This window comes from Anolis carolinensis, chromosome 3 (assembly GCF_035594765.1).
Source record: "Anolis carolinensis isolate JA03-04 chromosome 3, rAnoCar3.1.pri, whole genome shotgun sequence".
NCBI lineage: Eukaryota > Metazoa > Chordata > Lepidosauria > Squamata > Dactyloidae > Anolis > Anolis carolinensis.
In genome coordinates this window covers 74,136,847-74,154,502 of record NC_085843.1, presented here as the reverse complement: position 1 = coordinate 74,154,502, position 17,656 = coordinate 74,136,847, and the positions used below count along the sequence as shown (strand labels likewise).

Sequence of the window (17,656 nt, the reverse complement as noted above, 5' to 3'; positions counted from 1 at the left end):
TCATTCCATGTTAAATAGTAGCATCTAAAGAATGGACAGGTTAAGTTCCAAAAGCAGATCAGGAATGGAGATCAGGTGGGGAAGCTGGAAGAAGACTACATCCTTCAAAGAAAAGACCTAAATTCCAAAAGCAATGGGGTGTGGGTAGCAAGTGAATTGCTTGATGGAATCCTCCTACATTGAGACATTTCTAATACATTGCTTTTTTATATGAACTGGTGATGCTGATTTGATCTCTAGGATTAGCAGAATGAACCTAAATCTAGCTGCAAAACAGCTCATATTAGCACACTTGAAAAATATTACTTAGTCCTTAAAATTTGTAGCAATCATGAAATCTTCATAGCTCTAGAAATAAGGTGCCAAAGTGTGGTTGATGAAAACCACATTTCATCTCTTCTGCCACCCACCATATACTTCCAAGATACTGGTATAAAGTTCTTTATAATGTAGATTTTTCTTAAATTTTCCTTAAATTCATGGCAACTCTACATTGGAATAAGCAGATAGATAGGACAATCAAATGTTTAGAAGAACAGGTCTCATTCTATAACTTCTAACTAAATCTATGCACTGAAATATATATATATTCATAGCATATACTGGTTTTGTGCTCTGTGTTTATGTGGGTAGGTAAATGGATAGACAGACAGATAAGCAGACAGAAAATATAGATAGACAGACACAATTCATACATTCATACAATATATATATTATACATACCGTATATAATCGAGTATAAGCCAGGTTTTTCAGCCCTTCTTTAGGGCTGAAAAAGCCCCCCTCGGCTTATACTCGAGTGAGGGTCCTGGCCAGCTTATATTTGGGTCGGCTTATTCGAGTTATCTTATTAATGTCTTAGTAGTATCCTAAATTACAGTTTTATGTAAATATTCAAAAACATTTAACCCACTGATGCCCCAATTTTATTGGTATCTATTTTTATTTTTGAAATTTACCAGTAGCTGCTGCATTTCCTACCCTCGTCTTATACTTGTGTCAATAAGTTTTCCCAGCTTTTTGTGGTAAAATTAGGGGGCCTCAGCTTATACTCGAGTATATACAGTATATACAATATGAAAAGGGAAAACTACCTTCTGAACATGAAAAGGATCTTCACCAGAAAATCATGGGTTGTTCTCACTTGTTGTCATGTTCCACATTTCTAACACCATGTCGTTACGCATTTGGAAATAGATACCACTCCTTCACAATGTATCAACAGTAAATAACTGGTGGGTTGCTGATCCCAGTACAGTACTGATGCAGAGAACTGTGCAGTTACAAATGGATTGGGGCAGGCTGCATTGAACTGATAAGCTTTTGGAATTATTATAATTCAAGAATATTTCTTTCTTTTCTTTCTTTCTTTCTTTCTTTCTTTCTTTAAAGATTATAATGTGACTGTTAAATGGCATCGGGTGAAAGCAGTTCTTATTTTTGAACAACATAGTAGGCATTTGGGTTAATAATAAAAATAGAATGATAATGAATGAAAAGAGGTCTCTGCCTGGAAATGGAGCTCTGTCTGTGTTGCAAGGCTGCTTTGAAGCTTTCATGCTGTGGCTGTACATTTATGAATATGGCCTTAATTTTGTTTTTCTTTTACTTTCCCCATTAATCTTTGCATTTTGTGCATTGTTCAGCAGGTTTGCTGGTGCCGTCTGTATTTTTTTTAATCTGATGTTCACAAACTGTTTCTGTTAACTACCACAGGTTTACACCCTATGAGTGGTATAATCCCCACCCGTGCAACCCAGACTCAGATGTGGTGGAAAACAATTTTACTTTGCTTAATAGTTTCTGGTTTGGAGTTGGAGCTCTCATGCAGCAAGGTACACCGGTTACACCTTATTTCCGCACACATCCCACAGTCTGCTCAAGGGCTTCCGTGCTGGTAAACTCCACCATTTGTAGTTCTAGCATATACTGTAAAACCTGATCTAGAAAGGAGACATGCAACAGCATACATATATATGAATGGGACAATTAAAGAGTGGTTTTAGGCAAGAAATGAAACTGGCAAATTTTGTGATCCAAAATAAATCTACAGAAGGTTTAAACCCCAAAATCATTTTGTTAGAATCATTATTTAGTTTACATTTGTCAAGTTTATATTGTTTTCTTTAAAAAAAAAAAAGAATCCCAAACTTAATTAATGGCTTTTCCACAGGTCTTTAAAGTTTTTGCCTCTTGTCAATGCATCCAGCCTTTGACACCCACAACATCCTAACTGCTGTTGATTCTGGAAACTACACAGAGATGCTCATTTGACAGTGAAAGAAAAAGAAATGCACTTGATGTGGAAAATCTGCCCAGTACATATACTGGCCATGCATGTGTGTATTATGGTGTACTCATCCGAGGCTGCTGTTACTAAGCTTTTGCCTCTGTATGAGGTGCGCATTCAGATTATATGTTTAATGCTTGTGAACCCCTTCAAAATGACAATACACTGAGAAAGTCTCAAGAATAGCAAAATATTTTAATAAAGAAATATGAGTGGAAAACATCTCTGCATCACAGAACTATTGATTTTTTTCACAATTTGCTGATTTGGTAAAAATTGAACGACACAACTTCACATGCCTGATGTTGCTAACAACAGTGGAATTTGACCATTGATTTAGTGGGGTTGGACTGTTCCCCGAGGTAAATCAGGCATTTCTTGCTGGGCATACAGCAGTATGCTATATGCACCCAGCATTCGTTTCTATAGAATGGATTGTATCCAAGATCAACTGACAGAGTAAGTCCTTTGTCCTGGTTTGTCAGTAAAGCAGAGAGTAAGGTTTTACAGTATCAGGCAGGTGTGTGTCTATAGTTGTGACTGCTTTGTGTGTGTGAGTACCGAAATACTTTGTGTTCTGAATGGCCTGCCTTTTTTGGAGTTTACCATCATCCACAGCAAACTGTGGGATGCCGTGCCTACTTGTTACCACTACCTTGGGTACATGACAGTCAGCCCCAACCAGACTCTGCTTGTCTTTGAAGAAGCTTTAAAATGAAAACAAAACCAAAAATTTGTTTTGTAAGCTGAAGTGAATGTTTCCATGTACAAACTTGTGGTACGTGTGGACTGTAAGTGCACCATCATTAACATGTAGAGTTTGAACAAGAGATGAATGGTTGCTAACCTCTGCATCTATTGTTATGCTCTTTCTTGTTAACAGAAGCTGCTTGTTGTGCTTGATTGGAAGTCATGGGTTTATTAAATTTTAAAATGTGATGATCAGACTTTCTCTTTTCTACAGAGCGTGAGCAAAGTCTGGATCAGGATTGGCTGTCATGTCTGCCATAAAAAGGCACTAGAGAGTCTTCAGCAAGTATTGTCTCTGACTCTGGTTCTTGATAATAGCATTATTTCTGTATCCCTTTTCTCTAAGTTATCAACTCAGATATAGCATCTCTTCTTTAAAAGGTCCCGACATACTAGGCAGATTAACTGGAAATGCATAAAAAGCTACACAGGCCATGCTCCCCTACTCAAAAGCCCTTATCGACAATGAAATCACCTGTGAGCTGGAAGCTACTGTGAATTAATGTTGAACTATTGGGATGCTAACTTATTCAGAATTTCTTGGCAATACATTCCATTAAACACAAGGGAATTTATTCAAAGAAAAGAGACACATGCATGTAATCTCATTTTTATTAATATTAGGTTCGAGAGAATTTTCATTCTCAGTTCTTCCCATATACTACCACTGCAATGCATATCTAGAGTTTAGCAACCAGTAGGTCTTGATTCATACACTTCACAGGAATGAATAAAGTGACAATAAAACTGTGCAGATGAGGTTATAGCTCCCTCTGTAAGGTAATTGGGGAAAGCTGCACTTTCCACTCCTTCATAGGTAGGTCTGCAGAAGGCTTTTGATTCAAACTGTAGGCTAGGTTTCCATTGAAATTCCATTAAAAAAAACCAGCTCTGCATTTCATTCAGTTACACACTTAATAGTTTTGCTGAGTTGGCAATCAAAACCTGTGAAACTACATGACCCTGTGAGCCAACAGTCTCCTTTTTATTTGAATGAGATGGTTGTTGATGTGCATCCGCTGACCTCCTTAGAGAATACACAGTTTTCCAAGCAAATCTAATTGGAGGAAAATACAGTCTTTCTATTTCATACAAACAACTGATTTTACTTGTTACAGAAAATGAAAGGAAAGTGAGAGTTAATGATAAGAATGGGAAACTATCACAACCAATCAATTTTTTTTGTGGCACAGCTATGGGGCAATTGCAGTCTGAACTTTAGCATGCCATTCTTATTACTATACATATTCTGTAAAATGAAGCTATGCATCAGTGTCAACTTAATTTATATTCTATCCCTGAGCTTTTTTTAGGAAAAAGGGAATCAGTATTCTTTGCCTCTGATACTGTCTAGTTTGCTGGCAGGTTACACCTAAAAGTATCATCTTTGGAAGAAAAGAATGCATGATTCATCTTGTAAATAAAACTTATTGCTAAGTAAGATCCTCTAAGAAATATTTAATGATAGACACGAGTTTTAAATATACAGGTTTTCAAAACAATAGTTTTTAAATTAATAGAGGACTATGAACAGAATCCACGACTAGGTACTTAGTCTTGCTGAAATCAATTGATGCGTGCTTCTGAGTAAATATGGTTAAGGTGGCTATGTACTTCTGCTATCCAGCTTTTGCTGCATATAGCTAATGTCCCACATTCAATTCAAAAGATGAATACAGCCTGTTTAATGTTTAATCACACATTGGCTTCATATAAGCTCTAGTTGTGCATATGAAAGACTGGTTGACTATACCGACACCACATACCTGGAAACCTTAACTTAAATAGCTATGCAACTCAAGTAAACATAAGGAATTACATTTAATGCATACCTATGCTTAGAGCAGACCCATTGAAATCTATGGGATTTTAGTGAAACAGCTACACAACTAAATCTAGAACTAACTAATAGGATACAAAGGGTCATTCCACTGATGAGTCATGATTGGTTTTCTTCCTCAGTCATTTCCAAAGCCCTCACCTACTGTGGAAGATTGTGAAAAGCCTAGTGAGCAGATTTGGGATGTGTATGCAATGATGATGAGCTCATTTCTGTGCCATTTGATGGAAGTCATAGGTTTCAGCTTCAAAAAGCAATTTATGATTGGCAAGCATTTCCCATAAAACATACACCCTAATCCCATATATAAGACATATACTTAGCTCCAAGCCATCAGAGATAATCCCTACTGATTCTTGCAGATCACTGCATACATCAACATACTTAGGGTATTAATTCAGACACAACATACATTTTGGAGATATGCTTATTTATTTGGAATAAAGTTTTCTCTGTGAGCTCTCATTTGGAACATTACTGCATGTTTTCCAACCTATTATGTGCTGAAATAAAAGTTAACAAATACATTTATTAAACATGCATATACATACCGTAAAGTTAGCTTAGAAAGTACAGCACATCAATGCCAATGATGCTTAGTGAATCAATAAGATCAGTATGCATATAGTATCCACTTTAGGAAGCTTTTATTGCTATTGAACTAATTACTGAGTCAGATTCTTCAAACTCAGAAAAAAAACTAAGTTGGAATATACAGAGGCTAGTGTTCACAGCTAGAAATCAAAGTAGTAAAATAATTGTTTTATAGATGCAACTTTGGATCTAAGAGCAGAGAATTTAATCATTGGTGCCAAAAGGACCTTCCCTTGAAATGCAGTATTGGAGAAGCAATACTTGTCAGGGACTCTTTCCCACTTCCCATGGCCACAAAGACTTCCTTACAGCTGCTATTTGCAAGAGTTCAGATGTTAATTTTACTGGGAGAATTAACTTCATATCCAGTTTATTTCTCAAGCCCACTTGTTGCATGGCATTTTACTAATTTCCTCTAGATGGAGCAGAAAATTTAGGTGGAATACATCAAGGAAGAAAGAAATTGAAGGAATGAACCTAGAAGAGTAACATACACAGCTTGAACCAAATTCAATTTGCTGATTTATTTATCTATCCGTTCACTTATGAAGAACATACATCCTATCAGTAAATCTGCAGATTGTGCTTCGGGTCACCTTTTAATGTTAGGTTAAAACCAGTTCTATGTCAACTGGAAAAAATGGTTGAATATATTTATCAGCAATAAATATAGGTGATGTTGAATCTTTATTGTGGGAGAATTTTGCTTTTAACAAATATCATGCGGAATATCAATTTGTTATCCTAAGCTCACTGCATCTTGCATTGCTTCACTATCTGCTGCTTCTGCTGTTGTCTCAAATGTCAGAGCACCACTGTTTAGCTGACATGTTTTGTGGCTATTCATCTCAACCGTCAGGCATCAACACAATCATTAGTATTGTATCATCACACGGAGACTATGGCTAAGGATACCTTCTTGAACTGTCCTGATAACCCGATTACATACCTAACAGACACTGAGGTTTTCTCTTTCCCTCCTGTCTTACCCATTTAGGTCCTCCCTCCATAGGATTTTGGGCAATTGGGCAGCAATCCCACCCATGGTGTAGCTATTGGGGGTAGCAAACAAAATGAAGACATTACCCTCCATTAAAAATTCTGGACACTAATGAAAGTTTCCTTTTCTCCCCACATTTCTAGCATTGCAGTAATTTAAAATGTCTGTTGAGTCTTTGAGAATGTATTTCAGGGCACTCAAAGAAAAGGTGCATGCAAGGGAATGCAAGCAGAATAAATACAAGGGTTATAGGTGTGTGTGAATTTCCATGTCTCAGGCCATGTCTACACTTGCCACTTAATTTAAAGCCAATCTGGATCATTATGCTTTGGACTGGCATTGGAGCAACAATTATAGCAGCCACACACACTTGGCCAAATGCTCCGTGACAATGTTGGTGTCTAGAGGGACCAAGGCCACATCAGTCTCTCTGCCCCACCCCCTTGACTTTGTGTCACTGCTACCAGACATTGCCAGCCACAAAGAACTTTACACCATAGTTGCATCTGCTATAGACATTAAGGTGTGCTCGTGTGATCACCAAGGTTGGGGTACAGCAACCACCTGGCCTCAGATATGACACTAATGGCTAGGCTCTGGCAAAAGCTCTGTGGCTGAAAAGGAGCATCAGTGGTGACATGACAATGGCCCATCCCTTTCCCTGCTCTGATCAGCACAATGGAAGGGTGATGTAGAAAACTTATCAGGCTGAATGAAATTTGATCCAGCTGTCCACATGGCTAGAAACCCTGAGGGCAACTATAGAGTTTCTGACACACTCTGGAGTATCCTTTAAATTTGCTTACTGAAAGTCTTTGTGTGCTGTGAAGACTGTTTGTGCCAGCTTCAGAGTGAGCATGTGGAGTTTTTTTTTTACTTAGATAGACATTACCCCAGTCTCTGCAATGCTAGAATTTTGATGACTGATGGAATTTTTCATCTAGTCAAATTTTCATTTGAGGAACAATTCCCATCTCTCTCCCTATCCCCCATAGATATAATGACTGAAGCAGAGGGGAAGTAATGCTCATAAATATTATGGGGTATAAGGTTTAAAGGTTTAAATGCTGAAACCCAGATACTAGCAACATGTATTATAGTAAAATCAATGAATTCTGCTTTCAACATGAAATATAACCCATTCATGTTTCTGGGGAAAGCAATTAAATATATTAATCATTTTAGAGTTCTGACCCAAGGGCATCTATGTGTTTATCATCAAGCACTGCATACATCATTTTAAAAGTATGTCTCTGTGTTTAGTTAGCTCTATATGTTTGGGATTATTACATCAAGTCATTTATATTCCACTGTTCTTCACACAAGTGAAAAATCAAATTCCATAGCAGGACCTGACATTTCTTTCAGCTGGTTGTAATATAAATGTTTTGATGATATTACACAGGATCAGAGCTGATGCCCAAAGCTCTTTCTACCAGAATAGTTGGAGGCATATGGTGGTTTTTCACCTTAATCATCATATCATCCTACACTGCGAATTTGGCTGCTTTTTTGACTGTTGAGAGAATGGAATCTCCAATTGATTCAGCTGATGATTTAGCAAAGCAAACTAAAATAGAATACGGGGCTGTTAGAGATGGATCAACAATGACTTTCTTCAAGGTAAGATCATACTCAAATATTTCACACCGTTTAGTAAAACTTGGATTTTACTGCATTAAATAATAAAGCAGGATGAAAACAAAAACAAAACTATCCCTATTGAGTCCGAGTACTGTGAGATATATTTGCTGTTGTCGTAAGTTCTAGAGGAACTAAAAAAAGTCAGGCACTGGAAAACAGCTGAAACCAGAAATCAGGAAAAGGATACTTGTGGGAAATGTGTCAAGATGACGACCATAACAAAAAACACATTTGGCTAATGAGTCTGAAATATTCCAAAGACATGCTTAGTCCATGCAGACTGAAATTCCCACTTTTGTGCAATACATGATCCCTACCCTTTTTTCACATGGCTATTTTACTTTAGTGAGTCCTAAGCCAAAAATATAATATGTGATTGTGCATTTATGTCATCATGTGTCTTTGGGCAAAGGTTTGAACTGGAGGATGACCACTTTGAGCAGTAGGTAAGCCTCTGTACAATTAAAGAACAAAGCAAGCCAATTATTGTTTTACTTCAAAAAACAGTAAGATCTTTTCCAGGGCCAAGATTACTTGCTTGTCTAAGCAACCTTGTAGTGTTCCCTTGACTATAGATTTTGCTTTGCTTTGCTTTGCTTTGCCTTGCCAACCTCAACTTCTTCCTTTGCTTCCCTTCTGATTCACTTCACTGCAACAAAGTGCAGCCCATCTTACCAAACATTTATGTATAGTATAACCTACATATGGATGGAACTGGCATACACATGTATCCACATTTGACAAAATATGTCCTTGCTAAGTTTTTTCTAAGTCCTCTATGGTGTTCTTGATCCAGAAGTCCTTCATTCCAATATGATTTGTTTTTATCCACAGTTTCACATATCCATACAAGGTCTGAGGATGTATCACCCATGTATACAGGGATTGTACTGTATTTGCCTCTTTTACATACAAGGTCAATTTAAATCACAAAATAAGCTATAAAGTGCCTACAGTTCTAGCACATCTTGCTCTGCAATAATCACATTAAACTTAATTTAATGCATAGTAGCTGTTCTTGGTTTATTGGTGTGATCTTCTGAGGTTTAATCTGCCAAGAGGCTGCGAATATGGCAGGTATATGGAAACTGCAGTTGGTAATCTCAGGGAGGGCAGGCCTGAACAGATGCAGGTCATTATAGTTATCATCTGACCTACTGTGGTCTCTACACAGGATACCCAGAAACAAAGTTAACCTTTAGGAAACTATCGCTCCAGAAGAAGCTGTGACAGATCGAGAAAGCTATGGGATTAAGAAAGAAATATGCTTCTCCTAACCTCCATTGTTTTATGTAAAACAAGTATCACTAATTTTGTCTGTCAGCTAGACTTTCATGAGGGCTGCTTTCAAGGTGGTGTCCACATGTTTGCAAGTTCATGCTGAATTTCTGCTGCAGATAAAGAAAAGGAATACATTCCCTGCAGTTTTGATATTTCTGAGTTTTGTTTCTAGCAAAATTAGCCATTCCATTTTATTCCCTGCCCCTCCCAGTAATTTTCTGAAACCTAAAAGTCTATGTTTTCTTGTTGCTGTGTGAGTATCGGTGATAACAAGCCTCCTTGATGCCTCTGTTTATTAAGAACACCTTCTTTGGTTCTGGAAAGCTATATGAATAAATTAAATGCATTAGTCAAATGTTTGATAGTTTTGCAGAATTTTGCAATTTGAATTTTTAGTCCTTTCTGCCTTTCCTTTCCTTTCTTTCCTCCTTCCTTCAATTCAGCAAAAAGAACAATGAAATAATTTCAAATCAAAAGCTACCTGAAGTTCTAGCACAAGCACTGTTTCTTCCTCCGCCCCCAGTTCCTTGTTTAATATAAAATCATTTTCTGCTGTTGTTCATATAAACAGGTCATAAAATAATACATTTTTGCTAAAATGGCTGGATAGGCTACAGTTCAAGAGGCAGTGCTGTGCTGACTGAATGGCATACTTATCAATAATGCAACAAGCATCATCGCTACCTGGGCTGAAATGCCTTTCTGTAGAAGAAAAGGCATTGCCCCTTGTAAAATAATATTCCTCAGATGCTCACACCATATAATGAAATAAATAATGGCAGCAAAATTTTCACCACATGAGACAAATATTAGACGGAATATTATTCATTTGGAAAGTGGTGAACACATGAAATATATTTATTGTCTGCTCACAAAATAATTAAAGGTTATATCTAGTTGTGTCCTTTAGCAGAATAGAGCAGAATAGAAGATATTTGTGGCTCCAGTTCCCCTTCCCACTGTAGCTGTCTCCACACATTTCTGCAATCCATCCCAGGGGGGTTTACAAGGCATGTGTGGAGCAGGGGGTTGGAAAAAGGAAAGTTAAATAGCTCTTCTATGAGTGAAAATCCACCTGCTGCATGAAAGAGCTTGGAAATCTCACAACTCTTGGAATCTGCAACAACATGACTCCTGGCAGTGCTAACAGGTGGATTCTGTAAGCCTTTGGGGAATCACAATATGAGAAAAAAAATCCCCTTCATTGGATTGGAGGTTGATTCTCAGGGTACCAGCCCCCTTTTGAGAAAGATGTGGACTGCTTCCATTAATTGCCAAACTTCTTCAGCAGATGATTCAAGGCAAAACCCTGAACCGCTTATGTTTCTTTAAGACAGTGGTTCTCAACCTGGGGTCCCGAGATGTTTTTGGCCTACAACTCCCAGAAATCCCAGCCAGTTTACCAGCTTTTAGGATTTCTGGGAGTTGAAGGCAAAAACATCTGGGGACCCCAGGTTGAGAACCACTACTCTAAGGTCCCTTCAACACAGCTGAACATTATCTGCTTTGAACTGGAACATATAGCAGTGTGGACTCAGATAACTCAGTTCAAAGCAGATATTGTGGGATTTTCTGCCTTGACATTCCAGGTTCTATTACTCACTTTAGTGAAATAGAGCAAATAGTATATAGACTATTTAACCAAAAAACCCTTTACTAATTATATTGTCATGCACATTTAGAACATACAGATAGGTTGCCTAAACTCTGACTAATTAAAGGAAATTTTCAAGTAGAGGATCAGTTCAGGAAAGCTGGTAATCAGCATCTTGAGAGAGGAGAGATTGGGAGCGGGGGGGGGGGGTCTTTATGTGGTTACTGAGGCACCTGGAAGTTTCTCTTGACACACGGTGAGATTGCTTAGATACATGGACACAATGATGACTATTCTTTACAACTGGTGACTGAGCAAATGGAAAAGGTATGTACAGGATAGAAACATGCAGAGAAGTTATATGACTCCATTAGTTTAATAGCAAAAGACAGAATGTTTTATTCAGTATTTTCCAATGCTCCTTAACATCAGGAAGAATTTCCTGGAGGTAACAGCAGTTCAATAGTGGTACACACTGCCTGAAGGGGGGAGTGACAGACCCACCCTGGGAGGTCTTTGAACAACATCTAGATAGTCTTTTAGTTGTGTAGTCCTTCGTGGTGGGGTGTTGGGCTAGTTGGTCATTATAGTCCCTTCCATGAGTAGACTCAAGGTATCAATGGGATTTATCTAGTTGATTCAGTGAATAAACCCTGGTGAGAACCAGTAACTGGATTTAACCAAAGTCTGCTATAGTAACTTTTCCAAGTTCATGTTGGCTCTTATGATTTAACTCTTTTTTTCTTTAGAAGGCTGTAGATACAAATTGCATATAGATATCACCAGGTTGAAAATAATGAAAGTATGTGCTGGATTCATTAATCCTCTCAGATGCCAAGGGCCATAGTGCACTTATTGATCAATCTTTCCCCTAAAGTTCTTATTGCAATCTTTCCCCTAAAGTTCTTCAGTGGAATCCTGCTTTTCCTAATACATTCATGTTTTGTACATGGAATTAATGTGATTGATTAGCCTTGTGCTGGAGTTATCTCTGGACACTTCAGGTTCAACTCAGGCTCAGGACTGAGACTCACAATTATAATAGGTCCAGCTATAATGATATAATGATATTCATTGACATAGGCCGAGTTAGTCACACACAAGATGTATTCCACATAGAAATGAACATTGTAGCAGTTACACCAATTTATAATGCATGGAACAGTCTGATCATATGCTTGCCAGACATAAAATTAGGTCACCAAAAAAGAATGCCTTTCCATGCAGTGGTTTCAAATTGATTTCTTCTCCTGAAAGGCACCACTATATGAAGTTGTTCTTCAATTTGGACAATAGTAACATTATTCTCTTTCTGCCCTAGTCCTAAAGTTAGATTAGTGCAAAAATAAGAATTGAGATTCAGCAGATTAAATCCAGACTTGTTAGTTCTGTATGTTCTTGCTTGTGTGTTTTTCTGATTACAATCTTGTAAAGATCTAAACTGCTACATAGTAAAAGAAAGTATTTTAATGGTATTTTATCTGCACAAAATTACCCTGACATTTCAGTCAAAAACAATGTATTGTTTAAGGGAGCATAAGGAAAGTGACATAATAAAAGTTCATACAGTGGAAAGCTTAAGGTTAAGTGTCAGTTTAAAGATATATGTATATGTTAACTGTCAAGGTAACATCTCACTGCTCTGGAATTCTTCCATGAGAATCTATTTATAGAGATATCCTTTCACTCCATATGTTAGTGTAAGAGTGTGATGGGACCCAATTCTTGTTTTCTCAGGGAAGTATGTACTCCCCCCTCACTCTGTTATCTTTTCCCATCAAAGGTTATAGAGGAATATTTGCATCCGTTTCTATTGTATACATGCCATAAGTCTCCATGAATATCCTTGAATGAGAATTAGAGAACCCTGTGGCTTTCTGGTTGGTACTGAACTTGATTTCTCATCATTTCCCATATAGCCTAATTACTAATGAGGAATGGTGGGAATAATGGTTCATAAAGATCTGAATTGCCACAGATTCCCCATTCCTGAATTAAAAGAGCTACTCATGTTTCATAGATTTTCAACAGACATGGAGGACTGAAGACAATTCATTTATCATGTTGATGATTCTGGAATGATCAATTCTCTAAATATCTTAAAGATTCATACAAAGATTAAAAGATTTAAGCTTGGCCATTGCTGGCCCTTTTCCGTATCTTCATGTTTCTTTTATTTTTAAAAATTATTCTTACGACCTCATCACATGGATGCCGAGAAGTGTATTCTCCCTGCTTCTTGGTGCTGCTGGCATTCTTCTGGCACCTAGTCCGCCAAAGCCCATCAGATGACAGAGGGCTATTTCTGGTGAGGCTCAATTGGGCTCCGTGCCAGCAGTGTGCTGGCAGCGCAGACACTGAGCCCTGAGGAGTTGGGTGTACACTCGACTCTTCATAGAAGAAGTGGGGAGGATGCAGAGGTAGTCAGGGATAGCAGGGAAACAGCATGGGAAGGGATCTCACAACCAACCACAGTAAGGGAACAAAGCAGTAGACTGCCCCACAGTTTCTCCCACTATCCCTGACTTCTTGGCCTTCATGTGATGAGGTCCTTGGTATACTTCTCCCATAGTTCAACCTCCATATCTGCAGTAGATACAGTCCTGAAATTGCCAGGTCAGTAAATGGAAAAACAACTGCCATCCAGGACTTGATTCTGGATGAGCATGCTGACCTGGTTTGTATAACAGAGACCTGGCTGGATGAGACTGGGAGGTGGGGTTAATCTCTCTCAAATCAGCCCATCAGGATTCTTTGTGCAGCAGCAGTTGAGGCCTGGGGGGCAGGGAGGTGGAATTGCAGTGATCTATCCTGATTCCATTCCCCTGACCAGATTGCCCATCTGCTGCTCAACTGTGTCCCTTCCTGAGCTAGACAGGGTGGTCTTGGGGCTGGAGTTAGAGTCTCAGTGGCTAATAGTGTTGGGAGACTTCAACATCCATGCTGAAACTGCCCTGTCAGGAGTGGCTCAGGACTTCATGGCCTCTATGGTCCTACTCGCTGCTGGGTACATTTTGGACCTTGTTTTCTGTGCAGGGTGGGATGATGGTGATTGTGGTGTGGAGGAACTTGTTACAGTTCCATTGTCATGGACAGATCACTACCTGGTCAGGTTTAGACTCATAGGGGCTTCAAACCTCCACAGGTGGGGGACCAATTAAGATGGTCTGGCCCAGGAGGCTTATGAATCCAGATGGATTTCTGACAACTCTTGGGAATTTTCTTGTCACCTGGCAGGCGATTCTGTCAAAACTCTGGCAGACCTCTGGAATAGGGAGATGACCAGGACGGTGGACACAATCACTCCTGAATATCCCCTCTCATGGAGTAGAGCCTAACTAGCCCCTTGGTTTCCAAAGGAATTGGCGGGGGATGAAGCAAGCAAGATGGAGACTAGAGTGACCTTGGTGGAAAACTCAAAGTGAATCTGACTGAGCAAGGGCTAGAGTGTATTTGAAAGCCTACTCTGCAGACATGGAGGCAGCAGAGAAATCGTTTATTGCTCCCTTCATTGCATTTGCAAGGAACTGTCCAGCTTTTACATACTGGTCCTCAAGGAGAAAATTCTAACCTATAAATTTTCTAGAGTCTAGGGATTTTCTAGGTCTTCGGATGTGATTCTGTGGTAACTCCTGGCAAAAGTATGCAATAAAATCGAAAGACCCACAGAATTCCTAGAGGAAATTTGTCAGATATAGGTAGGTTGACATTGTTGAAACTGGTTGCACGGATCATATTGTATTGTTATTATCTTTAATAAAGATTTGCAGCAAAAAGGAGGTGGGAGATAGCAGAAAAGCTAAGGCTTTCTGGGAATGTTTTGCTTTTGTTGTGTATGTACATCCTTCCTTCCTAATGGCTCTGGTTTCTTTTCGTAGAAATCCAAAATCTCAACATATGAGAAAATGTGGGCATTTATGAGCAGCCGACAACAGACAGCTCTGGTGAAAAACAATGATGAGGGCATCCAGCGAGTGCTCACCACCGATTATGCTCTGTTGATGGAGTCCACAAGTATAGAATATGTCACTCAGAGAAACTGCAATCTCACTCAGATTGGAGGACTCATTGATTCCAAAGGTTATGGTGTAGGAACTCCCATTGGTAAGAAATGAATACACATACTTTATGATCAGTAATCTTAGTGACTTCCATAAAGAACATTTTCATCTGAAGCTTTAAGTTCTTGAGAAGAGGTTTAAATACAGCCTGCCTGTTGAAGAGGGGTAATTTGACTTCCTCTCTACACAAATATATCTGAATAAGGGTCACTAGCTACCCTTCTTCATTCATGAACCATTTTAATAATTAGAGAGCACAGTGGGTCTTTTCTTTTTGCTGAAAATTCTCTCTGTTGGTTCAGTAACATCTAAGTTTGAACATTGTCAGGCATTAAATTGGCCAATTAGTCATATCTATACTCTCCCCCCCTTGTGTGCATTTTAACTCTCATGTGCTAGGTTTTTTAAAAACACACTTTTCCAATCCTTGCAGCATTGTTGTTTTTCAAGCTGCAGTAAAAAGGACAGTTTACTGTAGAACATAATAACAGCCTGTGTCTAAACATATCCAGATTGTTACTTGTTCCCCACCAACACCGTGAACCAAGTAACACTGGATGGAATCAAAATGAAAGGATATAAAATACACAGTACCACTTACATACTCTTTCTTCACATGCTAATTAAGGGCAAGCCTGTCTTGTCCTATTTGTCTTATTTCACTCCCATATGGACACTAGTTTCAGTACTAGGCTCTCCTGAGTCACTGCCCATCTGAGTTGTGAACCAGAACAAACACAACATCCCAAATGCAACATGGGATCCTTTCACTTCCCGTTTATCCTAAAGCATCACAGTAAGTCTTTGATCCCTTCCACATTGTATAAAATCCACATTGAACTGGATTATATGACATTATTATTATTATTATTATTATTATTATTATTATTATTATTATTACAGTATTTATATTCCACCCTTCTCACCTCGAAGAGGACTCAGGACGGATCACATTATATACATATAGGGCAAACATTCAATGCCCATATACACATAGAACCGAGACAGACACAAATGCAAAGGCAATTTAACCTTCTCCTGAGGGGATGTTCGATTCTGGCCACAGGGGGGAGCAGCTGTTTCATCATCCACTGTGACAGCACTTCCTCATTCCACGTCGTAAATTAGTTAAATTTGTCTCCCCACTTTATAAGTGGTACCTTATTTCCTACTTGATAGATGTAACTATCTTTCGGGTTGCTAGGTCAGCAACGAGCAGGGGCTATTTTTTATTTTTTTAATTGACGGGTGCTCACCCCGCTACGGGCTGGCCTCGAACTCATGACCTCATGGTCAGAGTGATTTATTGCAGCAGGCTGCTCACCAGCCTGCGCCACAGCCTGGTTCAAACCCAGTTCAGATAACCCAGTTCAAAGTAGATATTGTGGATTATCTGCCTTGATATTCTGGATTATATGGCTGTGTGGAAGGGACCTAAGAATGCATCCTTCGTTGCCTTGTGTTTCTGGGTGATCACCAATGACTTCTGCTTGGAACCTTTTTTGTGCACAGCCTACTTTTTTGACCAGCCAATGATACAAAAAAGTGCCACCACCAATCACCATTCTTTCCAGTTTACACATAAAAAAAGAGGGATTTTTAAAGGAGTGAGAAATCACTGGTTCAAGAAGCACAATACCAGTCACAATCTAACAATTACACCGCATTGATTTTTATGTAAATTATTCTTAGAAAAAGCAGATACGCCATCATACACTGAGGCTGGGAGATGATTACATGTTTCTATAGAATATTCAAAGCGGCCCCCAGTTTGAAAAAGGTTGCACTGTTGGATTCTAGCCCTAACATACTTAAGAGATACAACCCGTCAGGAAAAAAGAGAGGGCAAGGCTTGGAAAAGTTGGGACTACATCTGGTGAATTCTGGAAGTTGGAGTTTAAGCAGATTGTTTTCCCAAGTTCTGAAAGAATATTGTATACTTTTAAAATTAGTATTTTTAGTATCAAAAGCTCATGTGTACTCTTCATGTGTAAAGTTTTGTCTAACTCAAATGTGTTCTTTAGGGCATTGAATTCCTTACCATCTTCCATCCCCTTAGGAAAAATATATTAAAATGTAGAATGTTTTGGAGTAATGAGTGTTTCATTTTGAAGATTTCAACAGTGATAAAGATTCTATGCTTCAAACAATGAAGGAATAAACTATAACAGATGGTAGTTCCTTGAGAGAGAGAGAACGTATGCATGAGAAATACAGCTGGGGGGTGAAGTTGTACAAGGTTTCTTTTATGATTAATAGACTTTAAAGGAAAGAATTGGAACAGAATATATGTGTTTATGATGACATTAATAATCTCACTGTCACAATTAAAGCAAACAGAAAAGCTAGAATACATACAGTAAGTTGAATGTTTTTGTTTACCATTTTAGACGCTGCTCTTGTAATCTTTTCTTCATCATTGCCTGGCACTTACAGAGAAGAGTTTGCAGCATCTTGCATATTAGCATATTTTAATTTGGCAGAAATATTCTTGGACTTGAGCTAACTTCATCAACATTTATGCATCTAATGATCAAGTAGCCTATAGTCCAGTCTTGGGGAGATGGTAGCCCTTCCATTAGCACTGACTACTGTGCTAGCC

The 17,656-nt window shown here is 38.6% G+C and overlaps 1 protein-coding gene across 6 annotated transcripts in view; it reads left to right on the top strand.

Annotated features, from left to right (window-relative positions):
* Positions 1-17,656, top strand: part of grik1 (glutamate ionotropic receptor kainate type subunit 1) — a 212,577-nt gene that overhangs the window by 178,525 nt on the left and 16,396 nt on the right. For all 6 annotated transcript variants that reach the window (XM_008107619.2, XM_008107618.2, XM_003219044.3 and 3 more), the window contains 3 exons: positions 1,717-1,835; positions 7,880-8,097; positions 14,872-15,097. In XM_008107619.2, the coding sequence (XP_008105826.2) occupies positions 1,717-1,835; positions 7,880-8,097; positions 14,872-15,097 (563 nt within the window). The remainder of the gene's footprint in view (positions 1-1,716; positions 1,836-7,879; positions 8,098-14,871; positions 15,098-17,656) is intronic.